Below are 21,470 nucleotides of genomic sequence, written 5' to 3' on the forward strand. Positions count from 1 at the left end.
GATGTAACATCTACTGATTAGCATGGGTGTTTCTAGTGGCTTCCTTTGTGCTTTCGAGAAGCTTTTTCATCGGGAACTGCAGACATTCTTTCCTCTTCACAAAAGTGCGCTAGGAAAGTTAGATCAATATCAGCACTAGGGAGAAGAGAACCGCACTGTTTACGTACTAATAGATGATATTTATATTCTGTCTGGATATATGTCTGAATTCTTCAGAGAAGAACACCATACAACTTCTCAGTCGCTTCAGTTGCTGTGAATGGCTTTGTTTTAATAGATAACACTTTAATTAGTGTATTGAGAACCATTATAAAGACCTTTTAATTCATCAGTTCCATGTTTCATGTTAGAAAACGTAAAATTCTGTGGAGTGCATCCAATAAATTTTCTAATTGGGCTTATATCTGAGCACCCTGCTGAAGCAGTTTGAGCCGATACAGTGCCGTCCTGGCAGTATCTCATCATTGGGAAGGACGGTTTTGTTTCACTTTTAGCATTCCCAAGGAGTCAATATATGAATATGCCATTTTTTTTTTTTCCCAGTGTCTTCTTTTCACATAGAAATTGCTTTGGAGGAGTGTTGTTTGCTGCTTATGGAATAATAGGTCTAGAAAGTATTTGGGTATTTATTTTGTAGGCTTTTCAGACACTGTTTTTATGTCTGAGAAATACCTTGCGTGGTAGGCTTGTTACATACTGTAGTGATTTTCTGCATTACTTGCCTGTTGTCACAGTATACAATGAGAAGTTTGTGTTTTCAGTTTGTAAGGAAGATGGTGACTCTTTGTTGAAGCTTACTGGCAGCCATTCAGTGGGGCTTCTTATTTATTCCTTTATGTATGCTATTGTCACTTCTGTGAAGAATGCATTGTACATTAAGAAGTGCAACTGCTGTAGGAACGACGTTTCATCAAATTTAACTTAGTTTAATGAATATGATAGTTGATTGCATATGCTGAAAACATAAAGAGACAATACTGTGCCTGAGTTTCATACATTAATTCAGTGTATGTAGTGTCACTTATATTCTGCATGTATGAAAATGTTACTTTTCAGTTTCTGAAGCTAATCCTGTATTTCAAAATTAGAATAAAGTGATTCTAATTCATCTCAATTTAAAATATTTACTGAAAGTTTTTGTTTGTTTTGGTTTTGTTTGATTTTTTTGTGTGGGGTGGTTTTTTTTTGTTTGTTTGGTAAACAGATGATCCGTTAGTTTTCTTAACCAATGAAACCTCTAAAAAGCCCCACCAGCAAAAGTTCCCGTACTATGAGGTTTTTGCAATAACCTTTACAATTTACTTTTGAATGACCTGTATCACACATGTTTATTAGTAGGTGAAAGCATTAAGTATAGTTTGGGCCCATTTCCAAGTTGCAATTATAACTTGCACATCAGCTAACGTGGGTATTATGCTCATGTCAGGTTCTTTACTGTGTTACAGAATATTATTAATTAAACAGAAGCAAACAGATTGCTTGTTTGTCCCAAAGCATTGGCAATATCCTTAATACATTACTGTGATGTGTACAGAAGCTTAAAAATATCTCAATGTTCAAAATGCTACAAAACACTACAAAAAAAAATACTACAAAACTGCTTATAGCCTTAGTACAGGCTGTATGTTAGCTTCTGGACTGCCTTTTTAGTTCTGCTTTGAATGTTTCAGAACAATTTCTCATTAGCATAGCTTTTAAATGTAAATTTCAGGCTTCTGGTGCTTGCCTGTTACATTCCAGGTAGTCAGTGGAAATTTGCTTTGTTCCTTGTGGAGCAGTCCACGTTCATCTTGCTCATATTAAATCCTTAATTTGAATCGGTTCTCTCTTCTGTCATGCAGAATCATGCAGTCCAGGGTCTCTTGGCTGATGAAACCAAGTGGTTGATGTTAATTTGGCGAGCTGACGTCCTATCAGTAAATGGGAACGCTAGCCTTTTTTCCTCGTCTTTCTTCCTTTCCACTTTTTGTTTATCCTCCTTTACCTGCTGGTCACTGCGGTCTTGTATTTGTTTCCCCACGCTTTTGCTGCATTCTCCAGTACATGTATCACTTTCGTCACGATTAGTGAAGGCTGTATGAGTCAGGCTCCAGATGTCAAGTCCTTGTAATATTGCTTGTAATCCTAGAAAGTGCTGTATGCAACAGCAAAATCGTCTTTGTGACAGTGAAAGAATACATAGAAAAGATCTTTCAATTTACTGTGAATAGTTTCAGCTGCCTTTATACTGAGAAGACTCCCCATAAGGAGTCTGGGCTTGACCTTAATTTTCTTCCCAGAAATGGTACTCAGTGTGCAGGAGGTAACTGGGTGAAACAGAAGAGCTGGTGGAAATCGCAAGCAAAGCAGAAGATTTAACAGCAATTAGTTATCTTCCATGTCCTGTGTTGTTGCGTTTCCATTCCTGCACCATACAGTGCTAACGTAACATGCCTGTTTGAGTAATAGCCAGAAAATAGGGATGTGAAATGACAAGGGATAAAAATTAGGTATGGAAGGATATCTCTAGCCTAGCCAAGTCCAGGCCCAGGTGTTGAAATTTAGTTTAGAAGTTTTGAAATACTCTTTATAACAGCTATAAAATGCAAGTTGTGATTACTGTGCTGCTTAATTGAAACACTTAGTTTTTTTTTTTTTTATTCTGAGGCAACTCCTAGCTTAAGTTTGGTCCTAGAGACCACTCTTAGGATATGCGTTTCCTCTGTGTCCTCAGGGCACTTCAAGTAATGCAGGAGATACAGAGCAAAGCCTTTTACTGTGTTTTCTATCTTTGGCATTGCATGTTTGCTAATCCACTGCCATGAGCATTAGTTTCCAGGGTATTATCTGAAATGGCTTTATGAAATAGTAGATGGAGTATCTGTCAATGAAACACAGTAAGGTTCTGTGTGGGAACTACATGATCAGGTGTGAAAGAGTAAACAGTGGAAGTGGGTCATCTTTCTCTTCTCATGAATTGTTTGGCTGTTTAGCTAACTGGCTTGCACGGTGGCAGTGAAAAGGAGGTCCTTGGCCTAATTTTTGTGTATATTTTTAAAAGTTCTGACACCTGTGTATTTTAGTGTTTTAGGAGCGATCAGAAAGAAACCAGAGCTGCGGCATGCCAGCTGTTTGCTGGCAACCAAACTTGTAGAAAAAGGGCAGCATAAAGAGTGGAGACAACACATTTTTGTTTGTTAGCATGGGAAGAATCAAATTTCAGGAGTGCAGGTTTGAAAGAGATCATCTTTAACTTTTTTGCATGCTTAGTAGAAGATGGCATGTTTCTTACCGTGTACTTGTCTAAAATTACTTGTGCCTTCTACATTCCTGTTATAAAACAAGAGGAAAAGGAGAAAGTGCTTTTTTATTTTTTTAAGTCACATCTTTCAGGTACCTGTGCCTTTAAAAACTTGAAAGTGAATTTAGCTTGTTATTCACTTAGCTGTATTTCTTCAGGTTGCCAATAAAAAAAGTCTTAGACAGTCTGTGTTCCTATTACTGTGAAGAGATTAATGAACTTTAGCACTGAAATACAAAAATAGTTAAATCTGCTTTGAGCTAAGCTAGTAAGCTCTTTGAGATGTGAACAGTATTTGTATCATGTATAGAAGAGCCGGTTTTGGCTTCAGACTCCTGTGATATAGACTGCTAGGAGTCTGCAAAATGAGAGAATCAGAAATAACTTCCCATTTGCGCATCTAGAAGTCTGTGAGGGTGTTATAAAAATATTCATTGTAACAAATTATAGATTTGTGCCTTTCAGCAAATAATCATGCATGCTTCCATATTTCTCCCCTGTGCATTATTGTTAAAATGCTTGAGAGCAAGTGGGTTTAAAGACCAGGACTGCAGCTGTAGTGGGCAGTAGTTACGTATGGGTATGTCTCTGTCCTGCATTTTGGACAGATGCGCGCTTGCTTCACATGTATTTCGGATATGTTAATGTGCTACTAAGCTGGTGCTGACAGATCCCACTTGTTCGCATGGCTGTGGCACAGCAGGAGCACAGTCACGTGGCTTTTCACCATTTCAGAGTGCGGCCAGAGCAGACCGGTCATCTTGAACTGCGACATGTAGAAATGCTCGTGTGCCTCAGTGTGTTGCTTCTGCATCAGAGGAAGTGTCCTGAAGGAAAACATCCTGACAGCAGTTCTGATCTTGCTCCTGCCTAGTGCTGCAGTCAACAAAAGCATTAAGCTGGTCAGCTGAGGAGGAATTCCCTGCTAGTAGAAGCAAAAAATAAGGAGAATTAAACTGAGACTTAAAAATGGGTTTGCTAATGCTAAGACAGCTCTAGACCAGTATTTCTACCTCTGAAGTGTGATGTAAATAGAAAGTATATAACAAGTGTCTTGGGAGAGGTAAGGACTTTTCATTTCAAATTAGATAGGATCATCTCCATCTACAGAGCACGTTTAGAACATGTGTGCGCTTTAGAAAGCTTCCATCATAAATCATCGGAGTTTGTACCTCTGGGATTTCACAAACACAGTGATGACACTTGTAACACACGGCTTTCACAGCACACCAAGAATAGGATTTTAGACAAATTGAATCAGAACAGAAAGCAATATCCAACTACTCCGAAAGATACAGACTTTTTGCAGTTGCACCTCTTCTTGAGATTCTTGGGGAGCTAAATCACAATGGTAACCCTGTATTTTTCCTGATCAGTTTTCTTGGAAGATGAGAACTAAACATACAGTGCCATGTGCTTGTGCATATAGTACTGTGATAAACAGGATTGTGGCACTGAAATAACTGAAAAATACTCTATTTTATTTTTTCCTGCACAGTTCTCTGTTTGCCTCCACAACACAGCCCCATGAGTAGCTGTGGAAGAAGAGCTGTAACAGTGAAACAGGAAAGAACTTCTTTGGTTGGGGTTGCCACTAAGAAAAACACGTGCGAACCTGACATAAATACCTCTGTTTGTAAATAGGGACTCTGAATGGAGGAAGTGTTCATAATTTGTTCATCTAGAAGGAAAAGTCATGAGTGATAAGGTTTGGGGTAGCCACCTTCCTTCATAACATTTAAATGATCTCATCTAGCTCTTCCCATGTAAAACAGACTTTTTTTGTCTTGCTTAATGGGGTGACAAGGTCAGAACACAAGGTGAAAACGTAAGGTATTTGGTTTGGGTTTCAGATTTGGTAATCATGTACTGGGATTTGCCTTGTCAAGTGAGAAAACATTCATGAAGGCTTATTTTTTACTGATACGCGTAATTTGGATCATGGAATAAGGTTACTTTGACAAATTCAGATTCAAAGGATTTGGGTGTCTGTCCCTAAGTGGTACACTGTCCTAAAGAGGATGATCAGCAATTCTATACCAATGTATTGGAAAATTCAAATGCAATACAATAAACTGGTATGACACCCGAGACATATGTAAACTAGTGAAGTCTTGGCAATGGAACTTGAAATCATTTTTAACTCATTTGATTTGGGATTTCTGCAGAAACCGCAAATAATACAGGCTTGTCAAAATGTTCATCCTGGCTTGTGTTCCTTCTAAGTGCCTCCATTTAACAGCTGTTTTCTTGCTTTTATTGCGAGGATTGATTCATGCTTGTCTTGCTTGGGTTATATTATAAGCAATGGTCCTGTTGAATTTTAGTTAGGCTGTCTTACCCAGAGATCTGTCAACACAATTCCTTGCCCTATTTTTCTCCAAAGTTTCAAGAAAAACTCTTTTTTTCCTGAGCATTTAGACATCACAGCTCCCTGCATATTGGTAAGGTTAGTGGATTCAAGCTGGAATACTATACTGAACTGCTTTTTTATTATCCAGAAAACAAAGGCACTGTTGTTAAAGATGACAAAATGCACAGCTGAGTTCACAAACTTGTAGTGATACTTGAACTCCTTACTTCCCATCTATCCATCTCCATCAACATATTCTGCTACTACAAAATTCTAAGCAGTTGCAGACACAGTTGGGGAAAAAAAAAAACAAAACATGGCAAACACCACCACCACCACCACAAGTCAAACCCCTAAAAGCAATAAAAAAGAATAAACAAAGCCATTTCAGAATTTCTTCCTCCTAGTGTAGAATTTGCTGCTTAGAAAACCATGCTGGCAAAAATCCAGCTGCCATACAGATCTGAGTCTCGGTTCCAATAGCTGTTAATTGTGGAGGCTGTATCGTGAGAGTCTTGCAAGTCTGTGTAGCATGAAGACTTTCTGACTTACATTACATTTCTTTTTGAAAGGTGACTTTGAAAAAACATACTATGGTTCATGCACCTGAAATTGTCAACATAGAGCTTGAAAACTGATCCCTCAGGGAATGTTTTTTATGAATCACTGTAAAGGAAAGTAATGAAACTGTAAAGTATCAGTGACAGCTATGACTCATAGCTTCTGATTAAAGCAATGGAGGACATGTTGTGCAACAGTATGCAGCAGCATTGTCATGGAATGCAAAATTTTACAAAGTATATTCCTAAAAGCAATTTTCAGGTAGGCTTTAAGCTCCAAAGTGACTGAAAATATGGTCACATCTGAGGTTATTTTAATTATCCAAGGAGACGTGGGTTTTTTTGTGGATTGTTATTTTGCAGGTCTGTTTCTTGTTTGCAGAAATCAAGCCTTTTTTCTTCTTCAGGGCTTAATGCTTTTCGAAATGTGACCCTTTTCCCTTTCTGTTGTTTTTCAGGGAAGTACTGTATTTGCTGCCACTTCCGGTTATTGGAATAGAAGCTGAGAAGCAGAAAACATGTTGGAAACAATTGGTAACCTTTTTTATTTGTATTGCTATATTATTGTGGCCAAATCAAGTGTGCATAATAGATTTAGGACATTTGTATGAGAGAGGTTTTGTAAAAAAATATCTGCTGTGCTTAGAAATACGTGACATATTTGAGTTTTTGTATTTTGTGTTTGAAAACAAAAGGTGTACCCTCATTTGCTTAGTGTTTTAGTTCTTAGCCTTTTGTTTTGATTTCATTGTTTTAATCTTTACTAGAAATAAAAAGTTTGTATGAAAAAGGCAGATGTTTTCTGTTGTGGCTGTTTTTGTCACTACATATTTAAAGTGGCCTGTAGCCACAGTTCCCATAACTAAATTTTAATAAAGGCTGTTTCACTTTGGTAACCCAGTTCTAGATGGAGAAAAATGTCATTTTCACTGGCTTCTGCTTTGTGCTCTGCCTCTGACTTCCTAATTCATTAGATGTGTTTGGGCTTGGATTTTTATTCAGAACTGAACCATTAAAGTCCTCTGTAGTTTGAGCAATAAGGAGGGATATGTTTAAACCTGTTACGTGCTTGTATGTGTCTGTTTCTGAACTGCTGCTGACTAGGTATGGTTATCACTACAGATACACATCGGGCCCTCCAGGCCATGGAGCGCTTACAGGCAAAACTTCGGGATCGAGGTGACATTGCAAACGAGGAAAAACTGAGCTTATTAAAATCAGTGCTGCAGAGTCCTCTCTTTAACCAAATTCTCAACCTTCAGACTTCAGTTCAACAACTGCGAGACCAGGTAGGAAAAGCAGCCTGCAAGGCGCAAGAGAAAAATTGCTAAGAAGGTGCAAAAATGTTTATGTCTCTGCTTGTTGAATAATGAAATCAAATAGCCTAAATTAAACATCAGATTCAAAGCTTCAGGGAACCAAGCGGGACATATTCATTGCCTTTCCTGGGCTTTTTTGGGGCCCATAGTTTGTGTATGCGTTTTTTTTACATATATGGTTGTTACTTCTGGTGTGCATAGTTGGGAAGTGATGATACTGTGTAATGAGTTAACGTAAGGCCTTCTGGTTCTGTCCTTCAAAAGGAGCATGTTTTGTATGAGGTCTTAGAATTATTTGCCTGGGAGCCTTTTATTGCTTTTTGTCTCTTATCCTGCTAAAATGAGAATATAAAAGGGCAGCTGTGGAATGTTGACTTCATAAGAAAATGAAGATCTGTTTTGTTGTACAGGAATAAAAGAACAAAGAGAAGCAAGGCCTTGTACCGCTTTTTTCCTTGCTCAGCGTTTTAAGTAAAAGTGTTACTTTTCTACATGTCTTTGATGAGGATAAGAAAAGGGGCAGCAAGTCAGCTATATTGACTTGATTATTTATTACTGTAATTCAGTTTCTTTGTCAGCACAATTGGAACTTGAAGAATATAAAAAGCAGCTCAGTAACTGCATTAGGACTAAACTGTGTATCTGGCTTTGCGAATAGTTGTTTTGTTGACTTCTGCAAGATAGGCAGCTTTGTGGCTGGTATGCAAAAATGCTGAAGTGGGAGGATGAAGCCCCTGCCCACCGACGTTGTCATCAGTGTGGAGCCGCATCTGGTCCCTGAACGAACTGTGGCTGGTGAGGCGTCCTCACAATTTTGATGCTGCTAAAACTGTGTGGCATAAGATCACAGTCTAGCTCGCTATTGCTTCTTGTAGATCATCTTGATTCTATTTAGCACAGACAAGAAATACGTTAGAAAGGTGTCCACTCTGCTCTACATTACCGTGTTTTTCAAATTTTGCATGTTTTGTATGTAAAGACTTGATGGCATTGAAGTGATTTAAAAAATCTAGGAAAAAAAACTGTTCTGATGGTTGGTTTACTATTTGAAAAGGAGAATTTAACAGCGACATCCAGAAATAATGTGAATTATGTGGTAATGACTTTGGGAACATGTAGTGAGAAATAAAAGTGCTCCTGAAGCATTAATGGGAATTTGGTGAAAAGGCAAATTAAATTTTCACTTGCAGACATTAGCTGTGAAATTAGAGGATGCTTCTCATTTTGAATACAAACATCTAAATAGGTAAAATGAAGCAGCTGATACTACAGATAGGTAATTTGAAAAGAAGGTAATAATTTTACCTTCTGCTGTAATGCTTCAAGTTTATCTTTGCAGTAACTTCGGTGGCCTGTGCATGTTGTATTGAACTTATCCAGTCTAGTTGACAGGGCAGCTGTTTGTATGTGAATTCTTTTCTTGAGATGTGCTTATACGAACACTTACATGTGCAAATGTTTGTTTCTAGCTATTCTTAGATTTGGGTCAGCTCGTATTATAAAATACTGTATTTCTTGGCATTTTCGAAGGCTCAGTTTTTTTCAGGTGTCCAAAGTCACCCTTCAGTTTTATTTTTGTGGCTGGGGAGGCACTGTGCTCTTGAAGGTACCTGCAGGTTGGTGAAAACGGAAAGGCATGTGAATAGTGACCAGGCTTTTTGGCTGAGCTGTGCCAGACTAAGGAAGGAAACAAGTTGTTTCCCAAGCACTTGCAATCAGAGCTATGTTTGAGACAGGATGACAAGTGGTGCGGAACTGTTGAGTGATTTGGCTTTGCAGTCTATATGCCTTTGAACCAAAGATGGCTGAATTTTTTGGATGTTTAACGATAAGCTGCACTGAAAGTTGAACGGGGGCCTGTTTCTTGTCAAGGTGAAGTGTGATGCTGAACTGCTCATATGTTTTTAACTAGTTTATGAGTTTTTAAAGAGCTGCGAGACTATTGCAAAATTATAAGGAGAAGGCCATCTTTTTAGGAAAGTATAGGTTGAAAGGGAGGATGGGGCAGAGGAGCAATAATGGCAATCTACTTTCTAAATCAAACTGATTCCTTGCAAGCGTCCCAACAGAAGTGACCTCAATAAATTTTGGGGTAGGATGTATTCCTATCTCAAAGCCCTGTGTCTGGAAGGCATAGAGATGATAGTGAGAGCCTGGTTTTCTGTTTGTGCAGCGAGTCTGGAAAATGAGCTGGCAAATCTTGGAAACATCTGTCATATTTTTCTAGCAAAAAATAGGATGCAAATATACAGTTTTAGCAGACAAATACTGCTTGCATTCCAGTGAGAGTTACTACAATTTTTTATGGTCTAAAATGGTAGACTTTCTTTTCTTTTTCTCCCTACCCTCTCCCTCCCCCCTGTAAGTGATCTTTCAAGCGGATAAGTGGTCTTTCAAGCACCAGAAGATCTGAAAGAGTGTGTGTTTCTGCATGCAGGGAGGTGTTTCGGATTTGCTGTCCTATTTCCTTAAAGCTTCTGTGTGTTGACTGGAAACTGATCTCCTTCATTGTTGGTGTGTGCTTAACAAGAGCCTCTTGAGTTTGCATTTGTGTTACATGCAGTGTTGTGGACTGAGTGGCATCTTGCTTCATCCGGATGTTGGTGAGGCATGATGCTAAAGTCAGCTTTGGTATTTATTGGTAGGTGCTTGAAAGACTTTTTTCTTAAACAGGCAAGCAGTATTTGCTTGCACTGCAAATCTGTCATTGTGAAGTTAAGAAATGAAGTGAGAAAAGTCTAAGGACAGCAAAGGGTTGTTTTTTTTTGAGAATGGCTATCCTGACTTTGCTGTTCACTGGAGTTGAGCATGGAAGGAACCAGGTCTTTTTCTGGCTCTTTATATCCATGTTCTTCAACGAATCCTTGTTTTCTTCTGCTGAAGAGAATTCTCTTTGTTTGAAGATAAGGGAGTGATAGAAAAGAAAAAGAGAGATTGTCGTGTTTTGAACATTTCAAGAATACTTCATTTTCTTTACAAGATATTTTAAAGAAAATACTCAGACTGTGCTGGTAGTCCTCTCCTGCTTCTCATCCTGTCCTTTTTGTCTCTCCCTTGTCTGCCTCTTCCTCCCCTCTTCCTCCCCTCCTCTTGCCACTCCACTCAGGGCTCTGCCAGAGCAAAATACTCTTCCCTTGGCTAGGCTGCATTCCTCAGATTCTTTTTGCTTGTGAGTTTGACCAGCTTGAACTGCTTGTTCGCAATGCAGTAATGGGGAGCAGTCCTGCTGCAGCACATAGAGGGTTGCATGGGATAGCAATGCTTAGTGTCAGCACTAGTGTGAATTTAGGGAAGAAGTGGAGAAAGCATGTCTTTTCATATTGCCTGTAGCTCTTTTTGTTAAAAGAATATGTTGAACAACTGTGACTAAGCATTGTTTGATTGCATTTAGTGTCTATCTGTGCAACTAACTTGAGTTTTATCATACTCGGTGGTATTTGTGAATTTTTGTCTTGTACCAAATTATGTCCACATTGCAGATGTTATATACAGTAAGGAGAAAGCAAATCAAAGAAAATCAGCATAAACCAAATTATAAAAAAAAGCAGTGTTCTTTCATATGATACTTATATAATCCCAGTGCTGTAAAGCTACTTCTTGATGGAATTATGGTGATTTTATTACTACAAAGTACTGTAATTTATATACTATTAAAAATACTTCATGCAAACACAAGAGCATCCTCTTTCTAAGATTTCCACTTGTGGTTTATTGCTCCCCCTGGAATGGCCTGTACTTCTGTGGTTAGCAGGAATATACACTGTTTCTTCTCAACTTTTACATGCCTGCATTTCAGAGGGAACAGGGAAGAAAGTGATCATCACATTTCTGCTTGTAATTTGTCTGCAGATTCTGAACTTCTACCTTTAGGGTCATTATAAATGTAATTTTAAACCAGAAATGTTTTAAAGTGTATGGGCATGTGTGTGTTTTTTGTGTGCACGCGCAAACACAAACACACAGAGCTTTATTCTGTTAACAGTTTTACATTTTTTCTTAAGAGTTTTGGGTTTTTTTCTTGGAGTTTCACAAATCAGAAACCACTTTATTTGAGGTAGACTTCCCATGTAAAGCACATCCTCCATTGAATGTGTGACTGTGTTTGTTTAAAAAGGTTTGATTAAAATGAGGTGGTGTTATCAATTCTTCTTGAAGAGGTGGTGTTTGATACTGTGTTGTAGCTGTGCTGTGATCACAGTTGTACTGAAGATTTCAGGTGAAGCTTTTAAAAGTTCTAGATAAACTGCTGTCAACTGGAGGGTAATTTGTACCTTTTCCTGCTATAGATAGTGTGCAGCACTTCTTTTTGGAGGCATTTTAACTGTCATACAAATAAAAAGCATCTAGTGTTTTCAGAATAATGGAGTTAATAATTAGTTATGGAAGATGTCGTAGAAAAACATGAACAATTTCCATCTTCTGGTTTGTAAGGGAGAAGAAATGTGAGAGATCAGTTAATACCTATATGTTTGCAGTGATGTCCCAGCTCATGCAAGTATGCAAAAGGGGTCAAATGTCAGACTGAGAAGGTGGGCACTGTATTGCCAGTTTAAACAGGATTTGGTGTATGAAATGTACAAGGTAAAACTAAAATATGGATCTGCCTGGTGCTATACTTCTATTCTAGCATGGGAATGTGTGAGTTTTATATCAGAAAGAAAAACATAAATCTCTAGGAGACTGTCTTATCTTAACTGAACAACTCTTCAAACTCACCTAGAGAAGAAAATGGTGATTACTGGGGATACGTTAAGGTGGAGGTTAGTGTGCCCATCATGGCTGGCCTGCTGTTTGAACATTACAAACAGTGAAATGCGCTGTCTAAAGTAATCCTCTGTTTAGCAGTATCAGCAGAACATATATAGAACATAGTGTAGGTTGGGCATAGAGTTCCTATGCATAATGCAGATTTTGCTGTATGGGATATTGAGTGGTACGAGAAGGAACACATTTACAGTTTTGAAATTTTCTGTTGGTACTTGAAGTTTAAAAATAAGGCTTCAAGGAAGTGGAATCCCAGTCTTTTTTATTGTCATGCAGAACCCTGGAAAACTTGTGCTATAAAACTATGAAAAGTATTTGAGGCTGCAGTGTGCTCATCCTATATTGTGGTAAATGTGCCAGGCAAGCATGTAATAGATTGATGTGGAGTAAAATACTGCTTGTTGACAGTCAACAAGCAGGTGGGAAAACAGCGAAGTGAGGGCTCCAGCTTCACCTGAGCTTTATGCATTCATTTAAAGTGGTGTCTCTGTTCCTCTGTGACTAGAGTGGTTGGCAGAAACCTGTTTGCAAGTAGGTAATTTACTATGGTTGGGCAAAGTGGAGCATTTTCTTATTTTCTTTTCTGCTCTAAGGAAAGCATGGTGTCAAGGCTGCCTGTATAAAGGTATGACTGTGGTTTGCAGATCAGCCTGGTGATTTTAGACTGGTTCAGTAATTTTGTATTTAATTTTACCTCATGTAGAAGGTCATACTGGCAGCCACAGAGCATAGTGATGCAGAAACTCTGATCAGTGAAATATGTTCTGTACGTAGCCCATGAGGTGTCTTTCTTTTGTTCGTCAAAATACACATACCATTTTTTAAATTTTTCTTGTAAAATAATTGATAAATTTGTTTTGAAAAATACTGATACTGTAGCAGAAGTCTGTTTACACTTGCTTACCTCTACAGTTGTGTTGGAGTACTTCAAGCTGCTATGCTGATATGAACAAGATAATTTTAGGCAGACTATGGAAAATAATTTTAGATTATTTTAATAGATATCTTTCATGTTTTATGCTGATAATTCACAACTTTACGTCTATTATAAATATTGAATATTTTTGTTTTTAAAGTGTCTTTTTAAAATTGCCAATTGGGATTTCAAATATTTTTAACAAGCAATTTGCCTATCATAATGCTCTTTGATAAAGGAAAGTTTTCTGCTGTGTCTACAAATGTATGTTGCCATCAATCTTTTACAGGTAAATATTACACCTTCCATACATTCCACTGGTGAATTCCCCCAACTTCTCCATCATGGTGTGAACATGGGGTCCTTGCCGCATAATGAGTCATATTTGTTGGCTCAGCAGAATGGCAGCCCAGCTAATGTGCTTGAAGCATCAGTGAGATCCATTACTCCTCAGATTAATGGGAAGTCCTCTAGTGATGATTTTGAGCAGCTGATCAGAAATATGTCCCAGGTAAGCATGTCATCTGGTAACCATAAAATGTGGATCACTGATTATCTGGAAGATTAAAATACCTGTATGTCTATTTAAAAGCAACTTTGTTATTAAGCAAACCAGACCTCACTTGCTATATAAAACTAAAATAAACTTTTTAATTTGAGGAGCAATTGGTAAATGAGAAAACAGTTGCAAAAGTCGTCTTGATACTGTCACTGCTGAGTTATTGTCCTTAGCTGGGCAGCGTGCCTCTCTCAGATCAGCACGCCTTTATCTTTCTGTGCTCATTTTAGGACTGCCTCTCTGTGCATGAGAGAGATGCTTTGTCAGACCGTGCTCTTGTGTGCATAACTAATGCAAGCTAGTTCAGTGACTTGCTTGGAAATAGATGGAAAATTCCTTTTTGGCCTTGCTACACATTGTTCTGTAATCTTACTGCTTTTCTGTGATAGACAGAAATGTTGTACAAGTCATTTCAGTGGCTGGAGCTGAAAATGGCCAGGCATATATATTCTAGCAGTTTTCTAATTAACCTGTAGTAGAGCCAGATAGTTTTCCTGGTCAGCCTTTTGCACTTTTTTCCCTCTTTCTGAAATTCATTCTCTTTTTCTAGTTCTACTTGAAAGTTGACCTGTTCCCTCTGAAGTTTTATAAACACATATATCCTAGTTTAGTCACTGTTAAACATGAACTCTGTATTTCACTGTTGTTTCTTGATTTCCTCTTCTGGGCCGTAATAAACTCTATTTCAGTTATTAGCTAGTGTAACCTTGTCCAGCTGTAGCTGTCAAATTAGAAACTGATTTCCAAGGTGTTTACCACATTCCTTAATGCTGCTTTTCAACATTTTTAACATTTGTAACCTTTTTAAAATTTTACTGAGCAGGGTCGTCATGTTGAGACCATTGAACTTATTAAACCTGTAAGTGGTGGTCTGGGCTTCAGTGTCGTGGGACTCAAGAGTGAAAACAGGGGAGAACTGGGAATATTTGTGCAAGAAATCCAGGAAGGAAGTGTGGCGCATAGGTAAGATTACTACTGGAATATTTTACTGTACCAAGGGTTAACACAACACTGCAATTTAGTTGTTTCATTGCTGTTACTTTTGTGGTACAAGGGCACGTGTCTCTTGTGTTCTAAGACATACATCACAACGGATTTAAAATTCCTCATCACTACAATTTATGTACATTCGGAACAGGGCAGTGTATGATCAGTCATAACTAGTAGGGTTGTTTGTGAGGTGGAGTGCCACTGAGCAGGTGTGAAATCCAGCATTTATGTCAAGCAAGGCTTTACCTAAAGTTGTTGGACTCTTAGAAGAGATATTCAGCTTATGTTATGAGAAACTCAGGAATAATAATAGCTTGATGAAAGTAGATTTTCAGCTTTAATCCTGAGTCCATAAGTAGCATTGAGAGAAGAACAGTGTGAGGAAGAAAATTAACTTGGTGGTGGATGGCAGCAGCTCTGGTTCACTGCAGAGCAGTGACGTTTATCACTGTGTATGGATTTGCTGATCAGGATCCTGAGATGCACTTTGTGATGCACTCGGTATGTTGGGTAGGGCAGCTGAGTTATCTTGGTGCTATTTCTCACTATGCTGTCGAGGGAAATTTTCTGATCATTTGTGATCTGAACACTGTCCTTTTAACAGAGGGCAGAATGTGGACTGCAGAGTTTGTTCTGTTACAAAAAAGCAAAGTGCTCTGTGTCATTCCAATTTTTTTAAAACCTGCCTAAATTCCAATTTATTTTTTCTTTTTTACCTCCAAGAGGTCTGTGCTTTTACTTGTCTTACTCCTCTTACTCCATGGAGTTGAGACCTGTCTTTACCGAATCAGGTCCTGCCTGTTTGATTTCACTGGTGGGAGGAGAAATATTCAACAGCTGTTACAGGGCTCATAAATCAGAAAGGCCCTGGCAGTACTAAGTCTTTGGGAGCACTCTGAAAAACAGTTCGAAGCAAAATATTATGGCTTGGAGGTAAATAGTCTTTGTCCTGAATGCTGTTGAGTACCTTGGCTTCTACACTGTATGTGCTCACAAAAGCTGGTGTAACAGGGGTCCTTGTTTTCTTTTCTGCCCTTTGTTTTCAAAGCATTGCCACTTAGAATATTAAATACAAGATTCCAGAGTTTTTCTGCTTTGTTGCAGAAGCAATAGAAATGGTGGAGGAGGCAGAGGGTAACTCATCTATGTAGGTTTCATACACTTCCTTTGAAGTAGGTCTGAGGAAGGTCCGAGTATGTAATTTTACAGTAGTGCTTCCTTTGTCAGAAAGTGAAGAGTTATTTTTTTATTTTGTTCAGGCCTTTCCTCCCTCATTTAAAAGGGTTCTGTTTTGTCATTTTTTTGTTCTTTCTCTCTCTGCCTCTTCTTCTTTTTTTCTTTTTTAAAATTTTTTTTCCCCTTGATTTTGTGCAAAACAAAATTAGTTTCTCTACCATCGTGATGAAAGCGTGTTCCACTCCATGATTTGATGAATATTCAGAATGGGTGCACTGAACAAAGTGGAGCACTTGGTCTGTTAAGCAAGAGGCTCAAAGTCAAGAATAAACATAAGTTCCCAGGCTATGGTTGGGAGTGACTGAGATCTAATATGCTTAGTCTCGGATGGGGGTACAAGGAGAAGAAAGCTAGCTAGGGGGTAGTAGCCAGGGGAGAGTGGCAGTGGGATTAGCTTCAAAGGAAGTGATCACCAGGGTGCCGCATCAGCTCCTTTCAGCAAAACTGCAGGGAGAGATTAAAAAGTGGGGGGAATACAGAACAGGTTATTAAAAATACTGGAAAACTGTCAAAATATTGTAATTTCTGTGGCAACACTTCTTTGGTTTTTCTTGTTTTTTTATTTTGTTGTCCCTCTTCCCTGTTTACATGTATGTAACAGAGATGGAAAGCTGAAGGAAGCAGATCAAATCCTTGCTATTAACGGACAAGCCCTTGATCAGACAATTACACATCAACAGGCTATCAGCATCCTACAGAAAGCCAAAGATAACGTCCAGCTAGTTGTGGCCAGAGGCACTTTCCCTCAGCTAATCAGTCCTGTAGTTTCCCCATCTCCATCTGCTGCTAGCACAGTTTCAGCCCATTCCAATCCGGTGAGTATACCCCAAATGTCTGTGTATTCATTTCTGGACATATATGCGCTTACTGCATCTAGTATTTTGAGACATTTCTTTGTTGCTTGTATATACATTTCTTTGCAGTTCTTGAGGTTTTTCATCTGTTCATCTTTGTTGATTCTTTTCCTGTGCAGAGTAGAAAATATTCAGGCTCACTAGGGGGAAGTTAATCACAGCTGTATTCCTTCTCCCCATCTACCAAACTCTCTGTATCCGCCTTACTTCATGAGCTTTACTTTGAGGTAGCAATAAACAGGATCTTTTTTTCTCTTTACATTCTGCTAGAGCAGACAAGATTTTTGAGGCATTGCAATCTGATGTACACCACCAGCTGAGTGGGTGCTTCCCTGTTTGCTTCTCTGTTAGTGGTGGGGCTCATGTAGAGCTACAAGAGAAAGCCATGAAAATGCCATGTCTAGGGACACACTGGGATCCCAGAGAACAGCTCTGCTACATTTCCTTTCTTTTTAAAGCTTTTGCATAGGTAGGTGTAGAGAACATAGCTCAGAAACGTGGTGATCTTCACTGCACTTTCTCTTCTGGTGCTGTCCTTGTGTAATGGCTCATCCTGAGATGACATGGCCCATGCTCAGTTTCTGTAGGTTTCACTGTTGGGTCATCTGTCACCCTTCTTTAAGGCAGTCGATACCTGGAAGCATACGGAGCAACCAGTCTGGAAAAAGCAGCCATGTCAGTGTTTATTTTAGTCCTTAGCACAAAACTTTTAGTGAAGATATTTCAGAATGTTTTGTTTCTTCTGTGTGCAGGAATAAAGCTGGTTGGCCTAACTTTTCTTGTCAGCACACAGTAGAGGCCTGCTTTCTTCTAGTATTCCTGTGATGCACATCTTTCTCTGTGTGATTGCCTCCATGTTCTACCAACAGCTTCCATTGCTTGAAAAAATGTTCCTTTCAAACCTACCACAGTGCCTGTTTTTTTTTTTCTTAAGCATGCCTTCCCCAGTCCTTGGGTTCTCTTCACTTTCAAACGCTGGGGGAAAGCTGCTTATCTGGAGCTGTTCTTTTTCCTTCAGGCTTTGCTTGATTGTTCTTGGTTAAGACTGTGGATTCTTGAACAGGTACTAAAGGGCTTTTAGTTTGAAGTACCTTAGCTATTCCAAAATAACTGTTTATTTTCAAGATCCTATCTGGTGGAGTACCAGCTGTATTTTTACATTTCAGATGAGCTTACAATGTGGTTTGTTCTTCAGGAGAAACAATACCAGGAGTTTCCAGTTGTCCCTTCAGTACCGCCTCATACCAGTGAGCTCTTCTGTCACAGCAGTTTTGCTTCTGTCAGAACATGAAGCCTCCCATCAGAGCTACTTCATTCCAGTGCTGTTGATATGAGACAACCCAGAAACCTTTGTTTGTTATACAAGGGGCAATTCTGCTCATGCATACCTCACAATATCTGGTGATGCTTTCAGCCTTAACCTCTGAATTTGCTTTATTTTTTCTTCTGTGCTTTGTTATAATAGCCAATGTGAACATGCTTCTATCTGAAGATTTTAGTTTTCAGCCTTGTGAGGTTTTCTGGCAGCTGTATTTTTCTCACTGATTGCAGGTGGACATGGAGGTGGACAGTCCTATGTCGCTGCTTAAATTCGTTCAGCAAGTTCTTGAAAGGCCTGACCTATTACCCAGCTCTGGTTTGTACCAGAGAAGTTCCAGCTGTTGTGGAATGAGCAATTTATTGCTTAAATGTTATGTAATCGTATACCTAATAGTAATTTTTAGAAAGGTCTCATATTTCCACCTTCCTCCCACCTTCCTTTATTCAAAAACATACCCAAGAAATAAGAGAAAATATTTTTCAAGTTTTAGTATGTATGTCCTTGTTTAAATCATTTGAAATTTGTATTTATTCCTTTTAGGTGCACTGGCAGCATGTCGAGACCATTGAGTTGGTGAACGATGGCTCAGGTTTGGGATTTGGAATAGTTGGAGGAAAGTCAACTGGAGTGATTGTTAAAACCATCCTCCCAGGAGGGGTTGCTGATCAGGTAAATTCAACCTACCCTTCTGTTTATAGTTCAGTAAGGTGTGAAGTTACTCTTTTATAATCATGCGAAGTAGTGGTAGCTATTTTCATTGTAAGTGTAAAAAAGAGAGGGCTGGTGGTGAAGTTTATCCTCAGTAAAAGTGTGTTTAGTGCAGGGATCTCTGTATTTGAATATAAAAGCTGGATTAGGCTCTAAATCACATTTTCAAACCTCTTACATCATACATGTTTTGTGCCAATGCATTTAGACTCCTAATTCTTTCATTAACATACTGGTTGTAATCCAGAGGTGGGAAGGCACCAAACACTTGCTTTGCCTGAACAGCTGAGAAGAGCATCTGCTTCTCTCCACTGGGCTTACTGAAGCGTGGAGGAAGCGTGTGGCTTCATGTGTCTTCCTCAGGACATAGGCTCTACTCCTGCCTGGAGAACTTGTGAGAACTGAATTTGGTGATCACAGTCCATTTCAAGCTTGCCCTGTGGACAAGTGTCTAGGATGGTGTTTATGAAGGTCGAGGACTGAACAGGCACAGAGACTGGTCAGTCTTCCAGCCACAGAAATGGTGCCTGCTAACAGGGGCTGGAGATGCACGGACAGGATTTACTGCTGCACTCTTTCCCTGAGCAGGTAGATTGGTTCCTTTTACAGACCTGTATAATGCTTTTCTTATGGGCTAGATTCGTGTGAAGCTTTTTTATTTGTTAAAGATAAATTGCTAGGAGAGTTAAACAGTGTAAAGCAATATAGAAAGCTGGATCACGGTAAGGAAGAAATGCATTTTATTTTGAAGTTACAGTTAATCCTGAGGACCAGTTTTTAAACAGAAGTGCAAAGCTGAATATAAGTTTGTATCCCGTCTTTTGGAAGTGCGTTTGGAAATAACTTAAAGTTCTCTAGTCTAAATGCAGTTGACAGTAACTATAACCATATGCATTTTTTCTGTGCTCGACTGCTTGAAAAAGGATGTCCTGGATATTTCTGGGGAAAAGGCCTAGTAAAATTAGTATGTCATTGTGCAACCTACTTTTCTTCTCCATGTTACTTGGATATTGACTTGCCCTGCCCCCCAAAAGTCACCTGGTTCATATGTCTTAAAAGTGACTAAAGCTATGTGGTCTTTTTCTAATGGTATGGGACATGAGAAGAATGGCAGGATGATAATGTATTTTTTCCACCATTATTCTTCCTCCAGCATGGGAGATTGTGTAGTGGAGACCACATCTTGAAAATTGGTGATACGGACCTGGCTGGAATGAGCAGTGAGCAGGTGGCACAAGTTCTGAGGCAGTGTGGAAATCGAGTGAAACTGGTAATTGCAAGAGGTCCTGTTGAGGAGCCACCTCCACCAGCAGTCCCTCCAGGTACACCAGTACCCATCTCCACAGCAGAGAAACAGGTAATCAACAGTGAACATATGTAACTCATGGCAAACTTTTACTGCAGACTTCCTTTTAACTACTATTTGAATGTCTGTCACGCTTATGTTCTCAAAAGCCAGGATTTTCTTTCCCAGTATTGGTGTTCTCAGCTGACAGTCTGGGAGAATTAAATGTTAGGAGTCCATAATGCAAGGACCTATATGCTTGATGAAGCCTTTTGGGATGAAAGCTTAGGACTTCCATATGTGTGATCAAATAACTTCTGATTCTGGGTTGCTTGTGATTGTGCAGTAATACTTTGGAAGTAACTGAACCTCTGCAGTCTTTTCTTCAGACAGGCAAAGCTGGCTCTGCAGCATTTCTCTGTCTGCCTGTCCATTTCCTTACAAGGAACATTTCTTATTTCAATATCATTGCAACCATTCATCAGACAGTTCCTCCCTGTGCTAGCCGGCACACAGATGCTTCTTTCCTGCATCACCTGGCATTGCTCATTTGCTAGACATCTTCCAAAAAAAGCCAGCCAGCTGCTACCCTTATTCCCCTGCTGATGATTGTGCTTTCTGTGCTATTACTCCTCTACAACTGTCAGCCACTTAAAAAATGCTGTAAACATTATCATGTCCTGTCACCTCAAAGCCTCTACAAACAGGTCATTTGTATGTTTACAGCAAAGCCTGGTTTCACGAGAGCCAGGAACAGTAGTGTTTTGTCACATACAGCTATGAGCAGATATGCTTAAATGTGGTTACATGTAGTGACTGAGTGAAGAAAAAGCTAATTGTTTCTGAGCTTACAACTAAATACAATAATTTTTTTAATTTATTTTTTCCCGGTGTTTTTCTAGACATTTCATTCCTAGTTACAAATCACGTTTCAGATAGGTCACTTTGGAAGCAAAAAATCTTTAAAAATTTTTGCATGATTACCATTATCTTCCCTCTGTCTTTTGTAGTGGTGTCTGTGGAAAACAAATGTATTAATTCTGTCTGCTGTGGCTTTAAGGCAAAGAAAGTTAATCTTAACATGGAGTCTTCTGAGTATCTAAGAGTGACAGTCTGGTACTTCTGTGTCTGTACATCACTCAAAGGCATGAGTAAAGGAATGAGTATTTAGCCCATATATTAAATATGTGAAAAGCAGCAGTCTCAGAAGCTGAATTTGATAATTTCATCTGTGTATGTTTCTTCAATATTTGCCTTTCTGAGGTGATACGGTGCAATGTTGAAGGCCGTATCTACAGCTGCAGGATATATAGTCTTTCTAGTAC

General features: G+C 39.0%; 1 protein-coding gene across 1 annotated transcript in view; it reads left to right on the forward strand.

The window, feature by feature from the left end:
* Window positions 1-7,299: 7,299 nt before the first annotated feature.
* MPDZ (multiple PDZ domain crumbs cell polarity complex component) overlaps window positions 7,300-21,470 on the forward strand; it is a gene marked incomplete at both ends in the record, with an annotated part of 85,217 nt that continues 71,046 nt past the window's right edge. Inside the window, 6 exons of the mRNA XM_080362500.1 lie at window positions 7,300-7,482; window positions 13,482-13,703; window positions 14,575-14,714; window positions 16,579-16,792; window positions 18,693-18,821; window positions 20,014-20,217. Of these exons, the coding sequence (XP_080218626.1) occupies window positions 7,300-7,482; window positions 13,482-13,703; window positions 14,575-14,714; window positions 16,579-16,792; window positions 18,693-18,821; window positions 20,014-20,217 (1,092 nt within the window). The remainder of the gene's footprint in view (window positions 7,483-13,481; window positions 13,704-14,574; window positions 14,715-16,578; window positions 16,793-18,692; window positions 18,822-20,013; window positions 20,218-21,470) is intronic.

Source organism: Nesoenas mayeri, assembly GCF_963082525.1.
Source record: "Nesoenas mayeri genome assembly, chromosome: Z".
NCBI classification, from domain to species: Eukaryota; Metazoa; Chordata; class Aves; order Columbiformes; family Columbidae; genus Nesoenas; species Nesoenas mayeri.